This window comes from Anomaloglossus baeobatrachus, chromosome 8 (genome assembly GCF_048569485.1).
Source record: "Anomaloglossus baeobatrachus isolate aAnoBae1 chromosome 8, aAnoBae1.hap1, whole genome shotgun sequence".
Classification (NCBI taxonomy): domain Eukaryota; kingdom Metazoa; phylum Chordata; class Amphibia; order Anura; family Aromobatidae; genus Anomaloglossus; species Anomaloglossus baeobatrachus.
In genome coordinates this window covers 174,024,266-174,048,173 of record NC_134360.1, presented here as the reverse complement: position 1 = coordinate 174,048,173, position 23,908 = coordinate 174,024,266, and the positions used below count along the sequence as shown (strand labels likewise).

Genomic DNA, 23,908 nt, shown 5'->3' with positions numbered 1-23,908 from the left:
TTCCCTCTGCATGCACTCTGTTCTACTGCTTCTTCCCTCTGCAGGCACTCTATTCTACTTCTTCTTCCCTCTGCAGGCACTCTATTCTACTGCTTCTTCCCTCTGCAGGCACTCTGTTCTACTGCTTCTTCCCTCTGCAGGCACTCTGTTCTACTGCTTCTTCCCTCTGCAGGCACTCTGTTCTACTGCTTCTTCCCTCTGCAGGCACTCTGTTCTCCTGCTTCTTCCCTCTGCAGGCACTCTGTTCTACTGCTTCTTCTTTCTGCAGGCACTCTGTTCTACTGCTTCTTCTTTCTGCAGGCACTCTGTTCTACTGCTTCTTCCCTCTGCCGGCACTCTGTTCTACTTCTTCCCTCTGCAGGCACTCTGTTCTACTTCTTCTTTCTGCAGGCACTCTGTTCTACTGCTTCTTTTTTCTGCAGGCACTCTGTTCTACTGCTTCTTCCCTCTGCCGGCACTCTGTTCTACTTCTTCCCTCTGCTGGCACTCTGTTCTACTTCTTCCCTCTGCCGGCACTCTGTTCTACTTCTTCCCTCTGCCGGCACTCTGTTCTACTTCTTCCCTCTGCCGGCACTCTGTTCTACTTCTTCCCTCTGCCGGCACTCTGTTCTACTTCTTCCCTCTGCCGGCACTCTGTTCTACTTCTTCCCTCTGCCGGCACTCTGTTCTACTTCTTCCCTCTGCCGGCACTCTGTTCTACTTCTTCCCTCTGCCGGCACTCTGTTCTACTTCTTCCCTCTGCCGGCACTCTGTTCTACTTCTTCCCTCTGCCGGCACTCTGTTCTACTTCTTCCCTCTGCCGGCACTCTGTTCTACTTCTTCCCTCTGCCGGCACTCTGTTCTACTTCTTCCCTCTGCAGGCACTCTGTTCTCCTGCTTCTTCCTTCTGCAGGCATTCTGTTCTACTTCTTCTTCCCTCTGCAGGCACTCTGTTCTACTTCTTCCCTCTGCAGGCACTCTGTTCTACTGCTTCTTCTTTCTGCAGGCACTCTGTTCTACTGCTTCTTCTTTCTGCAGGCACTCTGTTCTACTTCTTCCCTCTGCCGGCACTCTGTTCTACTTCTTCCCTCTGCAGGCACTCTGTTCTACTGCTTCTTCTTTCTGCAGGCACTGTGTTCTACTGCTTCTTCTTTCTGCAGGCACTGTGTTCTACTGCTTCTTCCCTCTGCCGGCACTCTGTTCTACTTCTTCCCTCTGCCGGCACTCTGTTCTACTTCTTCCCTCTGCCGGCACTCTGTTCTACTTCTTCCCTCTGCCGGCACTCTGTTCTACTTCTTCCCTCTGCCGGCACTCTGTTCTACTTCTTCCCTCTGCCGGCACTCTGTTCTACTTCTTCCCTCTGCCGGCACTCTGTTCTACTTCTTCCCTCTGCCGGCACTCTGTTCTACTTCTTCCCTCTGCCGGCACTCTGTTCTACTTCTTCCCTCTGCCGGCACTCTGTTCTACTTCTTCCCTCTGCAGGCACTCTGTTCTACTTCTTCCCTCTGCAGGCACTCTGTTCTACTTCTTCCCTCTGCAGGCACTCTGTTCTCCTGCTTCTTCCTTCTGCAGGCACTCTGTTCTACTTCTTCCCTCTGCAGGCACTCTGTTCTACTTCTTCCCTCAGCAGGCACACTACTCGACTGCTTCTTCTTTCTGCAGGCACTCTGTTCTACTGCTTCTTCATTTTGTAGGCACTCTGTTCTACTTCTTCCCTCTGCAGGCACTCTGTTGTACTGCTTCTTCCCTCTGCAGGCACTCTGTTGTACTGCTTCTTCCCTCTGCAGGCACTCTGTTCTACTGCTTCTTCTTTCTGCAGGCACTCTGTTCTACTGCTTCTTCTTTCTGCAGGCACTCTGTTCTACTGCTTCTTCTTTCTGCAGGCACTCTGTTCTACTTCTTCCCTCTGCCGGCACTCTGTTCTACTTCTTCCCTCTGCAGGCACTCTGTTCTACTGCTTCTTCTTTCTGCAGGCACTCTGTTCTACTGCTTCTTCTTTCTGCAGGCACTCTGTTCTACTTCTTCCCTCTGCCGGCACTCTGTTCTACTTCTTCCCTCTGCAGGCACTCTGTTCTACTGCTTCTTCTTTCTGCAGGCACTGTGTTCTACTGCTTCTTCTTTCTGCAGGCACTCTGTTCTACTGCTTCTTCCCTCTGCCGGCACTCTGTTCTACTTCTTCCCTCTGCCGGCACTCTGTTCTACTGCTTCTTCCCTCTGCCGGCACTCTGTTCTACTTCTTCCCTCTGCCGGCACTCTGTTCTACTTCTTCCCTCTGCCGGCACTCTGTTCTACTTCTTCCCTCTGCCGGCACTCTGTTCTACTTCTTCCCTCTGCAGGCACTCTGTTCTACTTCTTCCCTCTGCAGGCACTCTGTTCTCCTGCTTCTTCCTTCTGCAGGCACTCTGTTCTACTTCTTCTTCCCTCTGCAGGCACTCTGTTCTACTTCTTCCCTCTGCAGGCACTCTGTTCTACTTCTTCCCTCAGCAGGCACACTACTCGACTGCTTCTTCTTTCTGCAGGCACTCTGTTCTACTGCTTCTTCATTTTGTAGGCACTCTGTTCTACTTCTTCCCTCTGCAGGCACTCTGTTCTACTGCTTCTTCCCTCTGCAGGCACTCTGTTGTACTGCTTCTTCCCTCTGCAGGCACTCTGTTGTACTGCTTCTTCCCTCTGCAGGCACTCTGTTCTACTGCTTCTTCCCTCTGCAGGCACTCTGTTCTACTGCTTCTTCTTTCTGCAGGCACTCTGTTCTACTGCTTCTTCTTTCTGCAGGCACTCTGTTCTACTTCTTCCCTCTGCCGGCACTCTGTTCTACTTCTTCCCTCTGCAGGCACTCTGTTCTACTTCTTCCCTCTGCAGGCACTCTGTTCTACTGCTTCTTCTTTCTGCAGGCACTCTGTTCTACTGCTTCTTCTTTCTGCAGGCACTCTGTTCTACTTCTTCCCTCTGCCGGCACTCTGTTCTACTTCTTCCCTCTGCAGGCACTCTGTTCTACTGCTTCTTCTTTCTGCAGGCACTGTGTTCTACTGCTTCTTCTTTCTGCAGGCAACCTGTTCTACTGCTTCTTCCCTCTGCCGGCACTCTGTTCTACTTCTTCCCTCTGCCGGCACTCTGTTCTACTTCTTCTTCTTCCCTCTGCCGGCACTCTGTTCTACTTCTTCCCTCTGCCGGCACTCTGTTCTACTTCTTCCCTCTGCCGGCACTCTGTTCTACTTCTTCCCTCTGCCGGCACTCTGTTCTACTTCTTCCCTCTGCCGGCACTCTGTTCTACTTCTTCCCTCTGCAGGCACTCTGTTCTACTTCTTCCCTCTGCAGGCACTCTGTTCTCCTGCTTCTTCCTTCTGCAGGCACTCTGTTCTCCTGCTTCTTCCTTCTGCAGGCACTCTGTTCTACTTCTTCTTCCCTCTGCAGGCACTCTGTTCTACTTCTTCCCTCAGCAGGCACACTACTCGACTGCTTCTTCTTTCTGCAGGCACTCTGTTCTACTGCTTCTTCATTTTGTAGGCACTCTGTTCTACTTCTTCCCTCTGCAGGCACTCTGTTCTACTGCTTCTTCCCTCTGCAGGCACTCTGTTCTACTGCTTCTTCATTTTGTAGGCACTCTGTTCTACTGCTTCTTCTTTCTGCAGGCACTCTGTTCTACTTCTTCCCTCTGCAGGCACTCTGTTCTACTTCTTCCCTCTGCAGGCACTCTGTTCTACTTCTTCCCTCTGCAGGCACTCTGTTCTACTGCTTCTTCATTTTGTAGGCACTCTGTTCTACTGCTTCTTCCTTCTGCAGGAACCTCTTTAAATAGCAAAAAAAAACTGCTGACAGATTCCCTTGAGTGGAGAGTTTACAGATGTACAATCATCATACATGGTTTTAGTAAAGTGGAGATAATCTTGTTTCTGGAAATTCCATATAATAATATTATTATTATTAATAATATTATCTTTTCACTTGGCATTATCTAGAATATCACTCAAGACTTTCCAAGAATACCAAATAGAATGGTGATTTGAGTAATATGGTGTGACAGCATGTTGGTAGGGTAGATGGGAAAGCATGTATGAATAAACAGAAGCGGGTGACCCTGCACTCTCAGGAAACATTGACAGGGACCTGATATAACGCAAATGAATACTGAGGAAAAAAAACATTTATCCCTGTGTCACCCAGCCGGAGATCTCTCTTCCTTTTCTTATGTAAACATGTATATGAATATGATACATATGCGTCCTGTGATTGCATACACGCAGATGTGTTTTTAGGTACACCTGCGTGCCGAACAGGATGTACAGATGATTTGAATTAGTAGATGATCAGATTCCTCACTTGTCTGCCTTTACTCCACTTTGCATATACCGGTAGATATAATCTAAATAAAAACGTGTAACTTTGTAAATAACTTATGTTACAGCCGGTATTCTATTGCAGACCTTTGGTCACAGTTCTGCTGGTTGTTGATGGAACCAGGCTTATTGTCAGCCAACAGATTTTATAATAAAGGTGAAAAATGCTTGGAGTTAGGCTGAATTCCCACATCCAGTGTTACCATCCGAGAGGAACGGTGCTATATTTTTCTTCAGGTGTCATCCTAGTTGCAATATTGTTCCCCATCCATTTTTTTTTCTCTGAGGCTAAGACCCCACTTTGCGTTTTTACCTGCGTTTCTGCTGCTTTTTAGGTCCGTTTTGAGAAGCACCTTTTTATGCCAAAATGCATGCTTTTTGCTTTTACAGCAAAGTCTATGTAAAATGTGGATTTCTAGACCCCACTTTGCGTTTTAAAACGCTGCGTTTAATTTGCATATTTTGTGGCAAAAACCATGCGTTCAAAGAAGCAGCATGTCAATTGTTTTTGCCATTTTGGGTGCGTTTTACTAACATTGAAGTCCATGAGAAATGGCAAAAACCAAGAAACTTCAAATTTCATTCGTTTTACCTGCTTTTTAGGTGCTGAAAACATGCGTTTTGGACTTCAAAAAAGCATGGTTTTCTGACATTAAAATAATGGAATAATATGTCCCTTTACACAGACACACATAGTCCGACAATGAAATTAAAGAAAATTTTGATTTTATTGCTATTTTAACATTAAATATTATAAAACCGCTATAATTTCATGAAATATAAATATTTTCTTTATTACTTCGAAAATTATATGTTTTCCTTTTTTTTTCTCTTTTTTCATGATGTTTGACTATTTAATCTTTATTTAGCAGTGTCTTGATGTTCAAAACGCATCTGTGAAATCACAAGTAGAAAAGCAGGTAAAAAGCACTAAAAACGCATATTAAACGTGGTAAATACGCATGCGTTTTCAGCCCTAAAGTTCTAAAAAGGGCAACTTTGGTCAAATCAATTAAGCCCAAAACGTTTGTTTAGAACTGCAAGTAGGAGAATGCAAAGTGCGGTCATAGCCTGAAGCAGGTTTTTTTACCCATTGACTCAGTTAAAATCATTGGATCATTTTAAAAAACTGATAAAACTCAGATGGATCTGTAAGTACAAAGTCTGTCTTTCTGTTAGGCCTGTTTCACACGTCAGTGATCCTGGTACGTATGTGCCAGATTTTATACATACCAGACTCACAGACATACGCAGGCCCATTAGAATCAATGGGTCTGCACACACATCAGTGATTTTTCACTGACCGTGTCTCCGTGCAGCGTACACGCATGTCCGTGATTGCCGCACGGAGACATGTCCATTTTTTTGGCATCACTGATGTCCCATGGACCTCGCTATGGTGTGGTCCATGAAACACGTACCAGAAAAACACGGACATTGAAAATAAAAAGCTTTTTAAACTCACCCGTCTCCAGCGACGCTGTGTTCGGCCTCTGCTGGCTGCTGCTTTAGAGTCAGCTCTTTATTCTCATGCATATTCATGTATGCATCCACAGCCGACCCAGAAGTAGCTGCAGCGGGGGCGGAAACACAGCGGAGCCGAAGAGTTCAGCACCACAGACAGCAGGAGCGGGGACAGGTGAGTGTATCTCCATGTGCAATCACAGATGACGGATCACAGATAGCACATGGACAACCCACGTGTGCCGTGAATCATGTTTTTAACACGTCAGTGAAAAGGTCTGCGTTTTTCACTGACGTGGGAAACAGGCCTAAGCATGAGTTCACATTTCCAGTAATCATCCATTAGAACAAATCCTGCAGAGATCTGTTGGGAAAAAGAGTTCACCAAACACAGCTTTTTATCAGTCAGCCCGTAAGCTATAAGTAGAAAGGAAGAATGGTTAAAGACGTCAAAAAAGCTCTCAAGAAGTAAGAAAAGACTGTCTAAATCCAGGGTGAAAGAATAATCCAAACCGTCATTCTTCTATAACAAAGGTAACAATGTTTTGACCTATCAAAAGGTCTTGATAAAGATAGGTCGAAACGTTATTATCATTTTAATGAAATAATAACCATTTGGATTATTTTTTCACCATGGATTTGGACGATGAGCACATCATACAATTTTCACCCATTCATCCAGAAAAGTACTCGTGAGGCGCTCACAATCTAGTTTATCCTAGGTTATTAGATGGGGTTGTGGACTCTGTGTGGCCAGTTCTTCCACACCAACTTCACCCAACCATGTCTTTATGGTCTTTCATTTCTGCAGAAAAAGGCCTTACCCAAATTGTTCCCACAAAGTTGGAAGCATAAAATTGTTCAAAAAGTCTTGATATGATGAATTATTAATATTTGCCTATAATGGAGCGAAGGCGTCTAGGCCAATCCATGGCAGATCCATGGCAGATCACCTCATAGCATTATCCCTCCTCTACCTAATTTTACAGACAGGCAGGTAACATTCACTTGACATTTGCCAAATCCAGACTTGTCCATCAGAATCCATTTTCACTGGTCAAGACTCCAGTGGCAGCATGCATTACACTTCTCCCCCCTTACCATTGTGCTTGGTGATGTAAGGCACACATCCATCTGTGAGGCTGTGGAAACCCATATGACAAAGTGTCTAATGTACAGTTTTTGCTGTTAATGCCAGAGAGGGTTTGTTTTCTGCAGTTACTGTCAGCAGAGCGTTGGCGACTTTTATCCCATTCTGCAACTTACAGTGGTCTGCAACCTTATGGCCAAGATGCTGTACTTCCTAAACACTTTCAATGTTCAATAATATCGCGCACAGCCGATCATGGAGTATATGAGTGAAGAAATTTCACAAACTGAGTTGTTAGGGCATGATCACCCACCGTTTTTTGAGTGGGTCCGGTCAAAAAAAATATCTCTAAAAGCACTCACTAAATGATCACTAAATGATCCTAATAATGTGTATGGGAAAACAACTTGCTGTTCATATGCATATTCTGCGTGAGGTTTTTGACTGCCAGAAAAAGGTGCAGTGTGAATATACCCTAATGACGCCAGTTTTTCTTTTGACAGCCATATGTGGATTTTTTTGAGCGATGAGTTGTAGCTTTGAATGTCACCATTCATTTTACAATACAATGTACTGGAAAACGGAGAACAAATTTTCAACTTTGGTATAAGTGCAAAAAAAATAATAATTAAATTCCGCCTTTGATTTGGGGATTTTGTTTTTATGGTGTTTATTGTGTAATAAAAATTACCTTACAACTTGATTCTCCAGCCCAGTATGATTAAAGGGAGCCTGTCACCAGGATTTCCTCCTATAAGCTGCGGCCACCACCAGACAGCCATTACATGCAGCATTCTAGAATACTACATATAAGAGCCCAGGCTGCTGTGTACAACATAAAAAAACAATCACCTAGGGGGTGGGCCGGTCCAATAAGCGTCGCTGCGCTCGGTCCGGCGCCTTCTCTCTGCGATCATCTTCCATCTCAGCACCGTGTGGATGACACGTCCTACGTCATCGAGTCAGGCCTCCATTGGGCTCCTGCGCATGCGCACGTTGATCTGCCCAGCTGAGGGCAGATCAAAGTATTGCAGTGCGCATGTGTGAGGAAAGGTCAAAGACCACCTGCACATACGCACTACAATACTTTGATCTGCCCTCAGCAGCCTGGGCACTTATATACAGTATTCTGGAATGCTGTATATAAGGGATAACTGGTGGTGGCCGCAGTTTATAGAGGACAAAGCTAGTGACAGGCTCCCTTTAAGCTTGTTCCTTTTTTTATTATTTTATTGATAAAAAACTTTCTGAAATTTGTGAAGAAAAAACGTTCAGTTTGTGTTGTGTAATTTCTCTGACTTGTAACTTTCTTATTTCTCTGTCAGTGGCGCTGGATGAGGGCTTGTTTTTTGCACCCTGAACTGATGCTTTTATTAATATCGTTTTGGGGTACATGACATTTTGATTGTATTTTCTTTTTTTAAATGTGGCGATTGAAAAACTACAATTCTGACGTTTTGATTTCTTTTTTGGGAAATTACAGTTTGAATATCTTTATATTTTGCTAACTTGGACTCTTTAGATATTATGAGACGCAATATGGTTTCTTTTTTTTAATTTATTAATTTATTTTTGAAGGGAAAAAGGAGTGATTTTATGAATTTTTAAAGCTTCTGTTTTGTTTTATAAATTTTTTTAAACTTTTTGAATTTTCTTGTTACCCTTTTAGTCTTCTTTAGGGACTTGAACCTGCAATCTTTACGTTGCTTATGTACTGCAATACCAGAGAATTGAAATTGCAGTTTTCCTATGAAGCTCAGCCTGTGGGTGAGCTTCATAGGACTATTAATATGACAGCTATGTGGACCTTTTTTCATGCCCCCAGCTACCATGCTAACCCACTAATTTCCCACAGTTACAGGCCTGGGGGGCCAAAAGAGTCAATGCATGCACCGACAATGATTTTCCTTATATCTCAGAGATAGCTGCATTTAAATAGTTAAACTGCAGCTTTCACAAAGCGACAGGCAGATGCTGGCTACGTAACACAGCTGACATCTGCCTCGTATGCTGCAGGCTCAACTCCTGTGCTGGCTTCATACTTTTCGTAGCGATCTATAATGAAAATTTTTCATAGGTCATTAAGGAGTTAAGAGGTTTGGTGATTGAAAAATGGTATTTCTGACCTTTAGTTTTTTTCCTCCTTACAGCATTTACAGTATGGGTTAATTATTTTGGTAAATCAATATACAGGCAATACCAGATATGTTTATGTTTTTAGTTCTTTATTTTTAAATTACGGAATGGGGGGATTTGAATTTTTATATTTTTTAAAGATTTTTTTTCTTACTTTATTTTTAAGTCCTCTTAGGCCATGTTCACAAGTTGCGATTTTGCTGTGTGTTTTTTTGTAGCATTTCTTGCATGAATTTTATGAAAATTAAAAACTCTTTACAGTACCTGCAAAAGCTGTGACATTTTATAAATCTCATGCACACAATTGCTTTTTTGTTTCCTGAATGAAATGGAAAACTGCTGCGTTTTTTAAAGAAGCAGCATGTAAATTCTTTCAGCACTTTTGCAGCACTTTTTCACCATTGAAAGCAATGAGAGAGTGCAAAAAAGCAACCAGTGTTTTTGCTGCTTTTGTAGTGAATAAGACTAAATCGCCATTTACACGCTGCGACATTGCTAACGATATATCGTCGGGGTCACGGTGTTTGTGACGCACATCCGGCGTCGTTAGCGACATCGCAGCGTGTGACACGTACGAGCGACCTTAAACGATCGCAAAAGAGGCAAAAATCATTGCTCTGTGACACGTTCATTTACCAAAAATCGTTGTCTGGTCAGTAGTGATGTTGTTTGTCGTTCTGCGGCAGCACACATCGCTATGAGGAAGGAAGGAGGTGGGCGGCATGATCCGGCCGCTCATCTCCGCCCCTCCGCTTCTATTGGACGGCCGTTTTGTGACGTTGCTGTGACGCCGGACGCACCTCTCCCTTGAAGGAGGGATTGTTCGGCAGAAACAGCGACGTCACTGAACAGGTATGTGCGTGTGACGCTGCCGTAGCAATAATGTTCGCTACGGCAGCGATCACCACATATCGCATCAACGATGGGGGCGGGTGCTATCGCTAGCGATGTCGCAGCGTGTAAAGCACCCTTAACTCTATTAAACATGCACTGTAGACAAATGGCAAACCAAAAACACAGCAAATAAGGCTGTGTGCCCATCCTGTGTTTTTTTTCATGTTTTTCATGCGTTGTTTTTTTGCAGATTTTTATCAATACTGCAATGAAAAATGCAAATCCTGAAGTGCTGTGACCACGGTGCAGATTTTTTTCTGTGCAGATTTTGGTGCAGAAGAAATCTGCGCCGAAGAATTAACATGTTAATTGTTTCACCGTTTTTTCACAGCACGTTTCCTATCTCAATGCATAAAAAAACAAAATGCGAAACTGCACGTTTTTTCCCGCAGCATTTTTCCTGCTGAAAGATGCAGTTTTCTTTGCAAAAAATGTGCAACATGGGCATATACCCTTGAGGAGCAAAAAGTAGCAAAACCTGCTTTTTGGAATCAACTTTTTTACTGCCTAGCGAGCCAGTCTTGGCTGCAGAGAAAACGCAGCAAAATGCAACGTGTGAACATAGCCACTTTCTTTTTAATATACTGTAATACTCATTGTAGTATATTTGGTAGTTTAAATGATGGTCTCCTATGAAGCCCAGCCTTATTTACATAAGATGTAGAAAATTATAAAATCATTTGCAAAGAAAGATGTCTTACATTTGAAATGAATAAGATTATTATATTTTAATAATGAGAGCACCGTTCTGTAATTTGGAGGAGTTTATTATATCAGGAGCATGTCACATGGTCAGGGATAATCTGCCTGATATAACAACCCTATGGGGATTTCCATCTTAAGTATTGCATCAATGCTATTTTTTTTTAATAAGAGCATTCATCAACACTCTTATAAATAGACTAAATATTCAAGACACATAAAATGGAAAGTTCCCTAGTAATGAATAGGTTACAGTTCTACAAAAATACTTTTTCAGAATTTATTTATATAATTTCATATAATTGGGCAAAAAGTGTTTAGCGCTATTTTGCTAATGACTTCTTTATTATAACACTACTTTAAAGTGTAGCTTTTTATTTATTTATATATTTTTATTTTTTTTCATAAATCATGTTACAATAAGACACTTTGTATTATATCTTAATCAGAGAAATCTGCTTCTATTCCTACCTGGACTGATCTGTCACTCGGTAACCTTTGTGTTCGGCCCGCTTCACATGTCCGTATAACAACATGTCCGTGTGGTGGTGCTGTTTTGTTTATTTTTTTTTATCACCCATCCATGTGTTCATTTTTAAAAATGTGTGGCATCCTTTTTTTTTTCTAAAAAATTAAATGACAGAACTTCTATACTTTCAGTGTTAAACACGTACAGCACACGGATTGTACACAGATGCCATCCGTGTGCTGTATGTGTTTACATGTACCCATAGCTTTGTACTGGCCCTTGTCATCCATGTGACCAGAAAGAAATCATGGTCGGAAAAATAGAAGGAAGAAGGCCAAGAGGAAGACCAGCAACCCCAGTGGCTTGACACTATCAATATAATGGTGGAGAAGACCCTGGTGGGCCTACCTAGGCTGCACAAGATTGATCTATCTACAGAGGTTCCATCCATCAAGTCGCCATGGCTTGAGATTGAGCTGAAGGCCATTAAAACAAAAAAGAATGCCTCACACTCAATAGATAGCTGTTGACCAAATGATGGTTGCTGCAGATCATTTGGCTGTCTGCTGTCTCTCCGGACCCCTCCATACACAGCAGTGCACATGCTGCGGAGTGTTCCTGTATTCTCTACAAAAGACCCTCTGCTAGACTTTTCTGGGGGAACTTATCCCACAAAGATCAAAATTTTCAGTTTTCCAAATCAGTTTATTCCACCCCTTTTTCTCCCCAGCATCATCTGCCGAGGACTCCTGCATACACAGGAGTGCACGTGCTGCAGAGTACTTCTGTATTCTCTACAAAAGACCCTCTGCTAGACTTTTCTGGGGGAAGGGTTTATTTTTCTCCACCAAAATCATCATCTATCGAAGAGTCCTCCATATACAGAAGTGCTCGTGCTGCAGAGTGCTCCTGTATTGTCTACAAAAGACCCTCTACTAGACTTTTCTGGGGTAGACTTATCTCACCAAGACAAAATATTCAGTGGTCCTAATTAGTACATACCATATATTTTTCTTCCCCAGCATCATCCATAGAAGAGTCCTCCATACACAGGAGTGATTGTGCTGCAGCATCATTGTCGAGGAGAGTCAGGAGGCCCAGATAAACATTAGACAGTTGGCCAAGCCCAGCAATATCGGCGAGCTCAGCCAGCATTAGTCTAGCATGGTGTGCTTTAGAGCAAATAATGCAATATGTGACTGTGTATTCTGACTGCATATGATCTGTTTATGGCTTGTTCAGCACAGTTGTGGTTGTCATCATAAAAATAGATCATCTCTAGGTTCAGCGCACTCGTGATCTGGAGGCACCTGGATGGAGAGTATTTCATTTTGCTGTGTGCAGTGCTTTATCAGGTGCACAGTATCATTTATAATAGAGATCTGCAAACCTATGATCAGCACTGCAATATTCTGTTTTTCCATAATATCTTAAAGTCTAAAGTTGCTGTTCTGTTCTTTTTTTGCTTTATGTGGCATTTTCCCAAAGATATAAAAAATTCACAGGACATTTCATATGCCAGTTTTGAACCAAAGGCTGTTTGGAGTAAGGAGCGCCAAATTGTGTGCCTCTTATTAAACTTGGCAAATCTTTTTGGACACGTGCACCATAAAGAATATAGTGAATTTATCTCACAGTAGTTGGCATTGCTTTTATAAAAGTTAGAAGGCTGGCCAGCAGGGAAAAAAGTTATCTTTTCTTTTTCTGCAAATACCCCAGGCGCCAAATTTCTGCAAATTTTGACGTCTGGACTCTAAAGGCCGCTTTACACGCTGCGACATCGCTCAAGCGATCTCGTTGGGGTCACGGAATTTGTGACGCACATCCGGTCGCTTTAGCGATGTTGTTGCGTGTGACACTGATGAGCGATTTTGCATCGTTGCAAAAACATGCAAAATCGCTCATTGGTGACATGGGGGTCCATTCTCTAATATCGTTGCTGCAGCAGTAACGAAGTTGTTCCTCGTTCCTGCGGCAGCACACATCGGTACGTGTGACATCGCAGGAACGAGGAAGCTCTCCTTACCTGCCTCCCGCCCACAATGCGGAAGGAAGGAGGTGGGCGGGATGTTCGTCCCGCTCATCTCCGCCCCTCCGCTTCTATTGTGCGGCAGTTCAGTGACGCAGCTGTGACGCCGCTGTGACGCTGAACGAACCGCCCCCCTTAGAAAGGAGGCATTTCGCCGGTCACAGCGACGTTGCAGGACAGGTAAGTGGTGTGACGGGTCTGGGCGATGTTGTGCGCCACGGGCAGCGATTTGCCCTTGTCGCACAACCGATGGGGGCGGGTACCCACGCTAGTGATATCAGTCACGATATCGCAGCGTGTAAAGCGGCCTTAACTGTTAAGAATGATAAATTCCCCTGATAAGGTGTGTGACTACCTCTCTGCGAGCCGATCTTAAGCCTGCTTTACACGTTGCAATTTCGCATATGATATCGTATGCGATTTGCAACGCCCCCATCGTACGTGTGGCACGTTCAATTTTGTTGAACGTGCCACACAAACGATTAACCCCCGTCACACGTACTGACCTTCCATACGACCTCGATGTGGGCGGCGAACGTCCACTTCCTGGAGTGGGAGGGACGTTCGGCGTCACATCGACGTCACTCGGCAGCCGGCCAATAGAAGCGGAGGGGCAGAGCTGAGCGGGACGTAAACATCCCGCCCACCTCCTTCTTTCCGCATTACCGGCCAGGAGCCGCAGGACGTAGGTAAAATCTGTTCATTGTTACTGGGGTGTCACACTGCGATGTGTGCTACCCCGGGTACGATGAACAATCTGACGTACAATTCATGAGGAATGTACGGCGTGCGTGCGATGAACGTTTTACCGTTCAATCGCAATCGCACGTACCTGTCGCACACTGCAATGTACCTTACGATGTGCGTCACTTATGACGTGACCCTGCCGACACATTGTAAGATACATTGCAGCGTGTAAAGCGGGCTTTAATCCTAAAGGGTATCTACTACAAGATTTCACAATACAAATTGCATACATTATTTAATAGATCTTGTGGACCTGAAGAGGCTGGTGTTCTTACCTGAAAATCCAAGTCAGCATAATCCTTTTTGAATGATTTCCTGCTTGCTAATTAAATGATCACATCTAAAAAAAAATTTTCACATATTAAAAACAAGACATCTTAGAGGAAAGGACAATGGCCTACGTGTTTCCAACCAATGTATATGTTTCAAATCAATTGCATGATTAAGTGCTTGTTCGCACATAAATGCTGAAATGTCTGCAGGGATTTGACAGCACATGTGCGCTTCAAATCGCTGCAGAAACACTGCGGAATGGATGCAGTGTTTCAGCAGATTACATGCTGATTTCATGCGCTCTGGATGCTGCCTCTCCCATAGACGGAGTGGGAGCTGCATCCATAGCGCACGGAATAATTGACATGCTGCTTTTTTGAACGCACGGATTTGTGTCAAAATTTTAGCATCCAAGTCGCTGGGTTCAAAAAAGCAATGTGCGCCCGGATTATGCACAATCTACATACAATAGATTGTGCTGGGGACGCAGGATGCATGCATTTACGCTGCAGTGCTAGACGCAGCGTAAATGCATGCTATTACGCAACGTGCACACGAGCCCTAACGAGCAACAATCACCAGGATTTTCGTATATAACCTAAAGCCAGTGCTATACTGCCACTATCAGGCTGAGTCTATACGTACCTTTAGGTGTCAGCTCGGAGGTTTAGGTTTTAAAATCCAAGCAAGTAAAGTGTGTAAAATCAGTAGCTTGCTGAGTGATAGCAGCTGTGGATCAGATAATATCTGGGGTGGATATTCATTGTTATCCCCTCCCCCTGTTACTTATGCTAATTCTATTATACCATCAATTTAGTTTGTGACTAGAAGGACCTGTGCTGAGGTTATACCCATGTGACCAGAGGGGGCCGGGCCTCAACCAACAAAGTTGATACCAGAAAGCAACATTTTTCTGTTGGTTGAGGCTCCGCCCCATCTGGTCACATGGGTATGACCTCAGCACAGGTCCTTTTAGTCACAAACTAAATCGATTCTATAATGGAATTAGCATAAGTAACAGGGGGAGGAGATAGCTATGAATATCCCCCCAGATATTATCTGATCCACAGCTGCTGTCATTTTACAAACTTTACTTGCTTAGATTTTCACACCTGTACATCCAAGCTGATCCCTACAGGTATGTATAGACTCCGCCTGATAGCGCCAGTATAGCACTGGCTTTAGCTTATATAGGAAAATCCAGCTGATTGGTGTGCTTTAAGAACCATACATATGCATTGGTTATAAACGCGTGGGCAAGTGTCCTTTTCCCTAGTATGTCCGGTTTTTAATGTTTTCAATTTTTTTTAGAGGTCTTAATAAACGTTTCTGCTTTTCATTTTTTTCATAAATTGCTGGATTTTTCCCATCAGTTTTTCCTGATCTTCGTCCATCCTTTGCTATTTTTTATCTTATGTTATGAGAAGTGAGCTGAACATATATATTTTCACTTGTGAAGAGAAACATTGCATGTTTTAATTTATTTCCAAGATGATTATCACCATAGGTATTAATGACAAATAATTGTCAGATGTCTATTAACCGCAAGAAGTTCTCCATTAGATGTTATGTCTAGTGATGAGTGAGCACTACCATGCTCGGGTGCTTGGTATTCATAACTAGTGATGAGCGAGCACTACCATGCTGAGGTACTCGTAACTAGTAATGAGTGAGCACTACCATGCTCGGGTGCTCGATACTCAACTAGTGATGAGTGTGCACTACCATGCTTGGGTGCTCGGTACTCATAACTAGTGATGAGCGAGCACTACCATGCTGAGGTACTCGTAACTATTAATGAGTGAGCACTACCATGCTCGGGTGCTCGGTACTCAACTAGTGATGAGTGAGCACTACCATGCTCGGGTGCTCGGTACTCAACTAGTGATGAGTGAGCACTACCATGCTTGGGTGCTCGGTACTTATAACTAGTGATGCGTGAGCACTACCATGCTCGGGTGCTCTGTACTCGTAACTAGTGATGAGCGAGCACTACCGTGCTCGGGTGCTCTGTACTTATAACTAGTGATGAGTGAGCACTACCATGCTCGGGTGCTCTGTACTCGTAACTAGTGATGAGTGAGCACTACCATGCTCGGGTGCTCTGTACTCGTAACTAGTGATGAGTGCGCTCTACCATGCTTGGGTGCTCTGTACTTATAACTAGTGATGAGTGAGCACTACCATGCTCGGGTCCTTGGTACTTGTAACTAGTGATGAGCGGGCACTACCATGCTCGGGTCCTTGGTACTTGTAACTAGTGATGAGTGTGCACTACCATGCTCTTGTGCTCGGTACTCGTAACTAGTGATGAGTGTGCACTACCATGCTTGGGTGCTCTGTACTTATAACTAGTGATGAGTGAGCACTACCATGCTCGGGTCCTTGGTACTTGTAACTAGTGATGAGCGGGCACTACCATGCTCGGGTCCTTGGTACTTGTAACTAGTGATGAGTGTGCACTACCATGCTCTTGTGCTCGGTACTCGTAACTAGTGATGAGTGAGCACTACCATGCTCGGGTCCTTGGTACTTGTAACTAGTGATGAGTGTGCACTACCATGCTCGGGTGCTCTGTACTCGTAACTAGTGATGAGTGAGCACTACCATGCTCGGGTGCTCTGTACTCGTAACTAGCAGTTGGATCCTCAGATGGGAATGTCTAGTGTACCGAGTATAATGGAAGCCAATGAGGAACTCCCAGCAAAATCCTTAAGTTCCCCATTGACCTCCATTATACTGTAGTTGTGCCCATGTGAGCATCAAGTGCTGGTTACGAGTACCGGTCACTGGAGCATGGTAGTGCTCGCTCATCAGTAGTTGTGTCTTCTCTATTGATACTGACTGGTTAGCAAGGTGTGATCAGCTTGGTTAATTTTCTTACTCTTCCTTTTTTTTTTTCTTCAGTCTTTCAGTTTATCAAGAAAGAAGATTGTGCACTACACCAGCTATGATCAGAGGAAAAGAGCCAATGCCGCTTTCCTGATTAGCGCGTACGCGGTAAGTGTTTATTCATGGCGTGAACCCAAGAACCCCAATGATCCTATACTTTCATCCTGAGGGGGCTGTCACCTGCCCCTTGTGTGTGTGAGGAGTGATAAGTTCCTGACCTGCTGCGGTTACTCTTCTGAGCCGATCCTCCTTTGTCTGAGACATTCTCATTCTGCCTTGTTAATATTTTACAACAGGACAGAAATAAATAGAACGGGTCTCGTATGTCAGGGTCCAGTTCAGGCTTTGTGAACTTGACATCATAGTAGGTGCATCAAACCAAGCAGTGCCGCAGATTTAAAGGGCCTTTATTACAGGCTGACCGGTATTTCAGGGCGTCTTCTGTGCTAGAAGTGCTGGGAGCTAATTCTCATTACAGTAGTCTGAATGGCGATAAGCCGTGGTCACCTACGTTACATCTACAAGAGAGACAATTGCAGGCTGTGATTGCACTGCAGGACTAATTTAGGAGTCGTCCCATGACAGTCAGAGTTTAATCTTGGGCCTAGAGAGTGAACACCAATTACAAAGTCAGCGTGTAATTACAGCTCGGTAATTGTGTCCTGCTTTCCAGCTACCATGGTGGAAGAGCAGAGACACAAAATCAGGACTGAGTATACTAGGGAGACACTCCTAAGGCTATGTTCACACAGGGCTTTTTTGGTAAGTTTTTGCCGTGCTTTTTAGCTGCAGATTTGCCTTGATGTTATGCAAATCCATGATAATTAAAAGCTGCTTGTTAGGCTATGTGCACACGTTGCGGTTTTTTTACGCTGCGTTTGTGCGTTTTTGGCCGCTAAAAACGCACCCGCAGCAAAAAAACGCGGCAAAAAAAAGCATGCGTTTTTACCGTGATTTGGTGCGTTTTTGGCTGCATTTTGCGGCGTTTTTCTGCGTTTTTGCAATGCATTGCATGGGGGGAAAACGCAGAAAAACGTAGGAAAGAATTGACATGTCCATTTTTTTTAAGCTCAAAAACGCAGCTTAAAAAAAAAGTTGTGCGCGGACAGCAAAAATGAAAACTCATAGACTTTGCTGGGGAAGCAAAGTCATGCAGTTTTGAGGCCAAAAACGCACCTGAAAAACGCGCAAAAACGCCGCGAAAAATGCACTGTGTGAACTTACCCTAAGGCTATGTGCCCACGGGACTCTATATCTGCCGATTTTTCTGCATCAAAATCCGCAGCTTTCCCCCGGAATCCGCACCTTTTCATAGGTGCGGATTTGACGCGGATTTGACGCAGATTTTGTTGCGGATTTTGCAATTTTTTTTTAAATTCAATTGAATAGGCAAAATCCGCACGAAAATCCGCAACAATAATTGACATGCTGCAGATTTTTCTGCACGGAAATCTGCACAATTTCCGCTGCGGAAAAATCCGCAGCGTGTGCACAGCATTTCCCAAATGCCATAGAAATGGCTGGGGAGTAGCTGTGCTGCCGATTTCTGTAAAATCTGCGGCTTTTCCGCGAGAAATGCGCGGCAAAATCCGCGCATTTTCCGCAGCGTGGGCACATAGCCTTACAGTCCCAGCAAAATCTATGAGATTTCTGAAATCTCATGCACACACACACAAACACATCAGGTTTTTTTCCTGACTGTTTTGTTCAGGTTTTTAAAGAATGAGCATGTCAATTCTTTTCTGCAGATTTGCTGCGTTTTTTCCATTGATACAACCCATTTTGTAGAAAAAAAAAGCAGCAAATCCTCACCAAATCTGCAGCAAAAACGCCACTAAAAAAAACACACCAGAAATGCAGATGACTCAAAGGAGATTTCCTGCCACAAGATCAGGTTTTGGTCAGGAAAAAAAACTTAACAAAAAAGCCCTGTATGAGCATAGCATTAAAGTGGATTTCTGCAAGCTGGAGACCTGATTTTATATTATTCATATGTCCAGAAAGGAATTATTAGGGTACATTCACGCTTAGCATTTGTTATGCTTTTTTTTGCATCAAAAACTCCTGCTAAAGCCAGAAAATTGCTGTTGTTTTTACCGTTTTCGATGTGGCTTTGGTGCTACACTATTTTGATCTCAATTGGGAAAAACTATAGAAAAAAAATCTGAAAGAATTAACATGTTGCATTTAAAAAAAAAAAAAAAAAAATCAACAAAAAAACCACAGATCAAAAATGCAAGGAAAAACAGGTTTCGGATGTTATGTTAGAAAACTTTTCATTTTGTTGTTACTGTAAAACATTTTTTATCTGCACTGAAAAATGTGTGTGGAAAAAAATGAATTCCGAAGGTGAATATAGCCTAATTCATACCTGTGTGTTGGTGGCATTTTATAATTGTAGTAGAATGAATCAGATTTCAAAAATGTTATGCACTCGTTTCATATGTTTCCCGCACACCATGTCAAGTCTTTCTGCAATTTTGCAGCGTTTTTTATGTGTTTTTTTACCCATTGAGATCAAGTTGAAAGTGAAAAATACAAAACACAAAATTGCATGAAAAATATCCGAAATGTACAATGTGTTTTTCCTGCTTACACAGAAGACCCCCCCACAGGAAAAATGTTATATGTGAACATATCCTTAAGATCATTTTAGTGATGATATTAGCAGATTAGTGCATTGAAGAATAATTATTTTCTTGCTCCCAGTATGTCACTTGGTACATCGCTCCATCACGTACTGCGGCACACCTCCATTTACCTGACCATGCTGCAGTTTTCTGAAGGGTGGTTGTTGTGAGTGCACAATTGTGAACTAATAGTCCACGAGTAAAGGCTGCTTTACACAGTACGACCGATTGTGCAATTTCACAATCGATCGTACCCGCCCCCGTCCTTTTTGCGTCACGGGCAAATCGCTTCCCGTGGCGCACAAAGTCGGTAACCCCCGTCACACGTACTTACCTCCCGTCCGACCTCGCTTTGGACGGCGAACGTCCATCTCCTGGAGTGGGAGGGACGTTCGGCGTCACAGCGACGTCACACGCCCGCCGGCCAATAGAAGCGGAGGGGCGGAGATGAGTGGGATGTAAACATCCCGCCCACCTCCTTCCTTCCACATAGCCGGCGGGAGCCGCGGGTCGCAGGTAAGCGATGTTCATCGTTCCCGGGGTGTCACACGGAGTGGCGTGTGCTACCCCGGGAACGATAAACAATTAAATTAAACGATATTATGAAACCTAGCGACCAGAACACGACTCACGATTTGTGAGCGATACTGCGTCACTAGGAGGTGTCACACAGGCCGGCATCGCAACCGTGACCCCGACGATCTATCGCACGATAGATCTTCTGGTGTAAAGCAGCCTTTAGAGCTGTGATCTGCCAGCACATGGTTTTGAGTCCTCATATGACTATGCAACCATCTGCATGTCTTCATATCCAGAGGTTGAGTATTCAAAATAGATGTATGACTGCTGCCAGCATTGCTGTGGAGGTTACAGGGTGGGGGTCCGCCTGTCAGTGCTCAGACCATACACTGCACACTGCATCAAATCGGTCTCCATGGCTGACATCCCTGAAGGAAGCCTTTCTAAAAGTGATAGACAAGAAAGCCCGCAAACAATTTGCTGAAGACAAGCAGACTTATGCTGGGTTCACACATAGCGACGCAGCAGTGATCACGACGGGCGACCTGACCTTATCAGGATCACTGCTGCGTCGTTACATGGTCGCTGGTGAGCTGTCAAACAGGCAGATCTCACCAGCGACCAGTGACCAACCCCCAGCCAGCAGCGACGGGTGGAAGCGATGCTGCGCTTGGTAACTAAGGTAAATATCGGGTAACCAAGGGCTTGGTTACCCGATATTAACATTGGTTACCAGCGCACACCGCTTAGCGCTGGCTCCCTGCACGCCAGAGTACACATCGGGTTAATAAGCAAACCCTTGCTTATTTACCCGATGTGTACTCTGGCGTGCAGGGAGCAGGGAGCCGGCAGCACAGGCAGCGTGAGAGCGGCGGACACTGGTAACGAAGGTAAATATCCGAATTTACTGCGGATTTGCTGCGGAAAATGTTTATAACCTTCCTGCAGTCATTTCCCAGCAAAACCTATGGGTTCAAAAAATGCTGTGCGCACACTGCATTTTTTTTTATACATGCAGATTAAGGCCTAAGCCACACGGCATGAAAACCGGACCAAGTGCAATGCGATAAAACATCGCATTCTACTCGGACCAATATTAACCTATGTCCCAGCACCCATGAGCGATTATTTTCTCGGCCCCAATCGGACCGAGAAAACAATCGCAGCATGCTGCGATTGTAATCCGAGACTTTTTCTCTCGCACCCATTCAAGTCTATGGGACGAGAGAAAGATCGCACTGCACTTGCTGTACACCGGTGTACTGCGAGTGCAGAGCGAGAATGGCAATAGCCGGCAACGGAGGAGAAAAGGAGGTAAATCCCTCCCTCCCCTCCTCCGTGCCGGGCCGCCCCTCCTCCGTGCCGGCCCGTCCCCCGCAGCTGAGGTCCGATCGCATGATCGGACCTCAGTCGCAGTGACACTTGCATGACACTCGGCTCCTGCTGGCTGCCAGCGCAAGCAGAGTATCATGCGAGGATTGCATTAGATCCCGTGTGACCCCGGCCTTACCCGCGGATTTTCCGCTGCGGAATTAATGTGCATGCCACTTCTTTTCCGCAGGTACCTGCGGTTTTTGCCATAGATAATGGTAAGAATCCGCAGGGACCAACCTGTGGAAAAACTGCGGCAAATATGCGCCAAATCGCGGCAAAACCGCATGCAGATTTCGTTGCGGTTTTGGTGCGTTTTTTTACCACAGGTGCGGGATTCTTTCAGAGGGTCTGGATTTTCCCTAAGAAAAAGTCAATTTCTAGTGCGCACATGGCCTAAAATGGCAAAAAAAGGGTAAAAGACAATAAAGAAAATGTTTGTTTTTACCAAAATTTATCAACCATGTGCAATATTTTGAAGAATTTGAAGCAAAAAAAAGTCAATGAATAGCATAAGCACAACAAAAGATAAAAAAACAAAAATTCAAAAGGTTAATCAGGCCGGAAGGGGTGCAGAATATACAGATCTGTACACTGTAATGTATGTGTAATCTGTACTTTTTTCATTTATTACATTTCCATATTACATACACGATACATATTATGGCATCTTCTGCAGAGCGTTACTCCTTGTGACCTCGGGGCTGCTGCATTCACCTTCCACAGTGATATAAGTGCAGCATGGATTACCTGCTGTGTGTACGCACTAAACAATCCCATGAATGCATTCTCTGCAACCTTTTAATCTTCTTTTCCGTCCCTGTGGTTGATGCCGCCATCACATAGCAGCCGGCGTGCTTCCCTGCTTGGCACAGTGTGCTGCCCGGGGAGCATGACATTTCCCTCGGCTCTTGTTTATACTTTAATAATGTAATTTATGTATATTTTATTCACTATATCAGCATTCTCATTAGTAGTAACCAACTTAAATATACATTATTTTTTCATTGTACAGTATTCGTATTTTTGAATAACATTAGCTAAAAGTTTACGAAGGATTTAGAGATTTTCCTAATTACCGTATTTTTCGCTTTATAAGACGCACCTGATTATAAGACGCACCCCCAAATTTGGTGAAGGAAAAGAGATTTTTTTTTTTTAATGTTAAATGGGGTCCTTCTTATAAGGCCAGTGTCCATCTAACAAATCATATAGGGTATATGTCCCTCATAGCCCCCACATATTGAGTATAGCCCCCTTGCGCTGGCACACGTCCCCCAGTGATGCCAAATGTCCCCCAGTGATGCCACATGTCCCCCATTGATGGTACACGTCCCCCATTGATGGCACACGTCCCCTATTGCTGGCACATGTCTCCTATTGATGGAACACGTCCCCTATTTATGGCACACGTCCCCCTGTGCTGGAACACGTCCCCTATTGCTGGCACATATCCCCTACAGCTGGCACAGGTCTCTTATAGATGGCACACGCCTCCTACATCTGGCACAGGTCTCCTATGGATGGCACACGTCCCCCTGTGCTGCCCATGGCCCCCTATGGATGGCACACGTCCCCCTGTGCTGCCCATGGCCCCCTATGGATGGCACATATTCCCTGTGTTAGATATGGCTCCCTATGGATGGCACACCTCCCCCTGTGTTAGATATGGCCCCCTATGGATGGCACAGCTCCCCCTGTGTTAGATATGGCCCCCATGCTGCTGCCCATAGTAAAATAAAACACTCTTTCCTTACCTTCTCCAGTGCTGTCCTCCCTAGTGTCTCCCTCTGTGCTGCTGAGCTCCTGCACTTCCTGGTTCTTGATGCCGGTCATGTGATCGGCACAGCAGAGTGATATCATCTCTGTGTGCCTGATCACAGCGGCAGCAGAGAGACCGGGGAGACACGCTGGAGGAGGTAAATAAAGAGTTTTTTATTTTAATATGGGCAGCAGCATGGGGGCCATATCTAACACACGGGGGCATGTGCCATCAATGGGGGGTGTAGGCAGATATAATATGCGCCGCTGTCCCAGCCCATCACCGCGGTGTGGTTTCAGCACCACAGTGATGGACAGCGGCAGTGCATATTATATCAGCGGGAGCCGAAGATCTGCTGCGGACTCCTGCAGCTTTCACCAGCCCCCAGCACCACTCCAGAGCTGCCCCCACCTCCCCTGGACTCTGTAGTGTGTATATATATATATATTATATATATATATATATATATATATATATATATATATATATATATATATATATATACACCCCCCCCGTATATTCGGATTATAAGACGCACCCCCTACTTTCCCCCAAAATTTGGGGGAACAAAAATGCGTCTTATAAAGCGAAAAATACGGTATATAATAAAGATCTCC

General features: G+C 44.4%; 1 protein-coding gene across 2 annotated transcripts in view; it reads left to right on the top strand.

The window, feature by feature from the left end:
* The window catches only part of CDC14A (cell division cycle 14A), a 182,813-nt gene that overhangs the window by 74,399 nt on the left and 84,506 nt on the right, over positions 1-23,908 (top strand). For both annotated transcript variants that reach the window (XM_075322219.1, XM_075322218.1), the window contains exon 4: positions 17,025-17,117. In XM_075322219.1, coding sequence (XP_075178334.1) covers positions 17,025-17,117 — 93 coding nt within the window. The remainder of the gene's footprint in view (positions 1-17,024; positions 17,118-23,908) is intronic.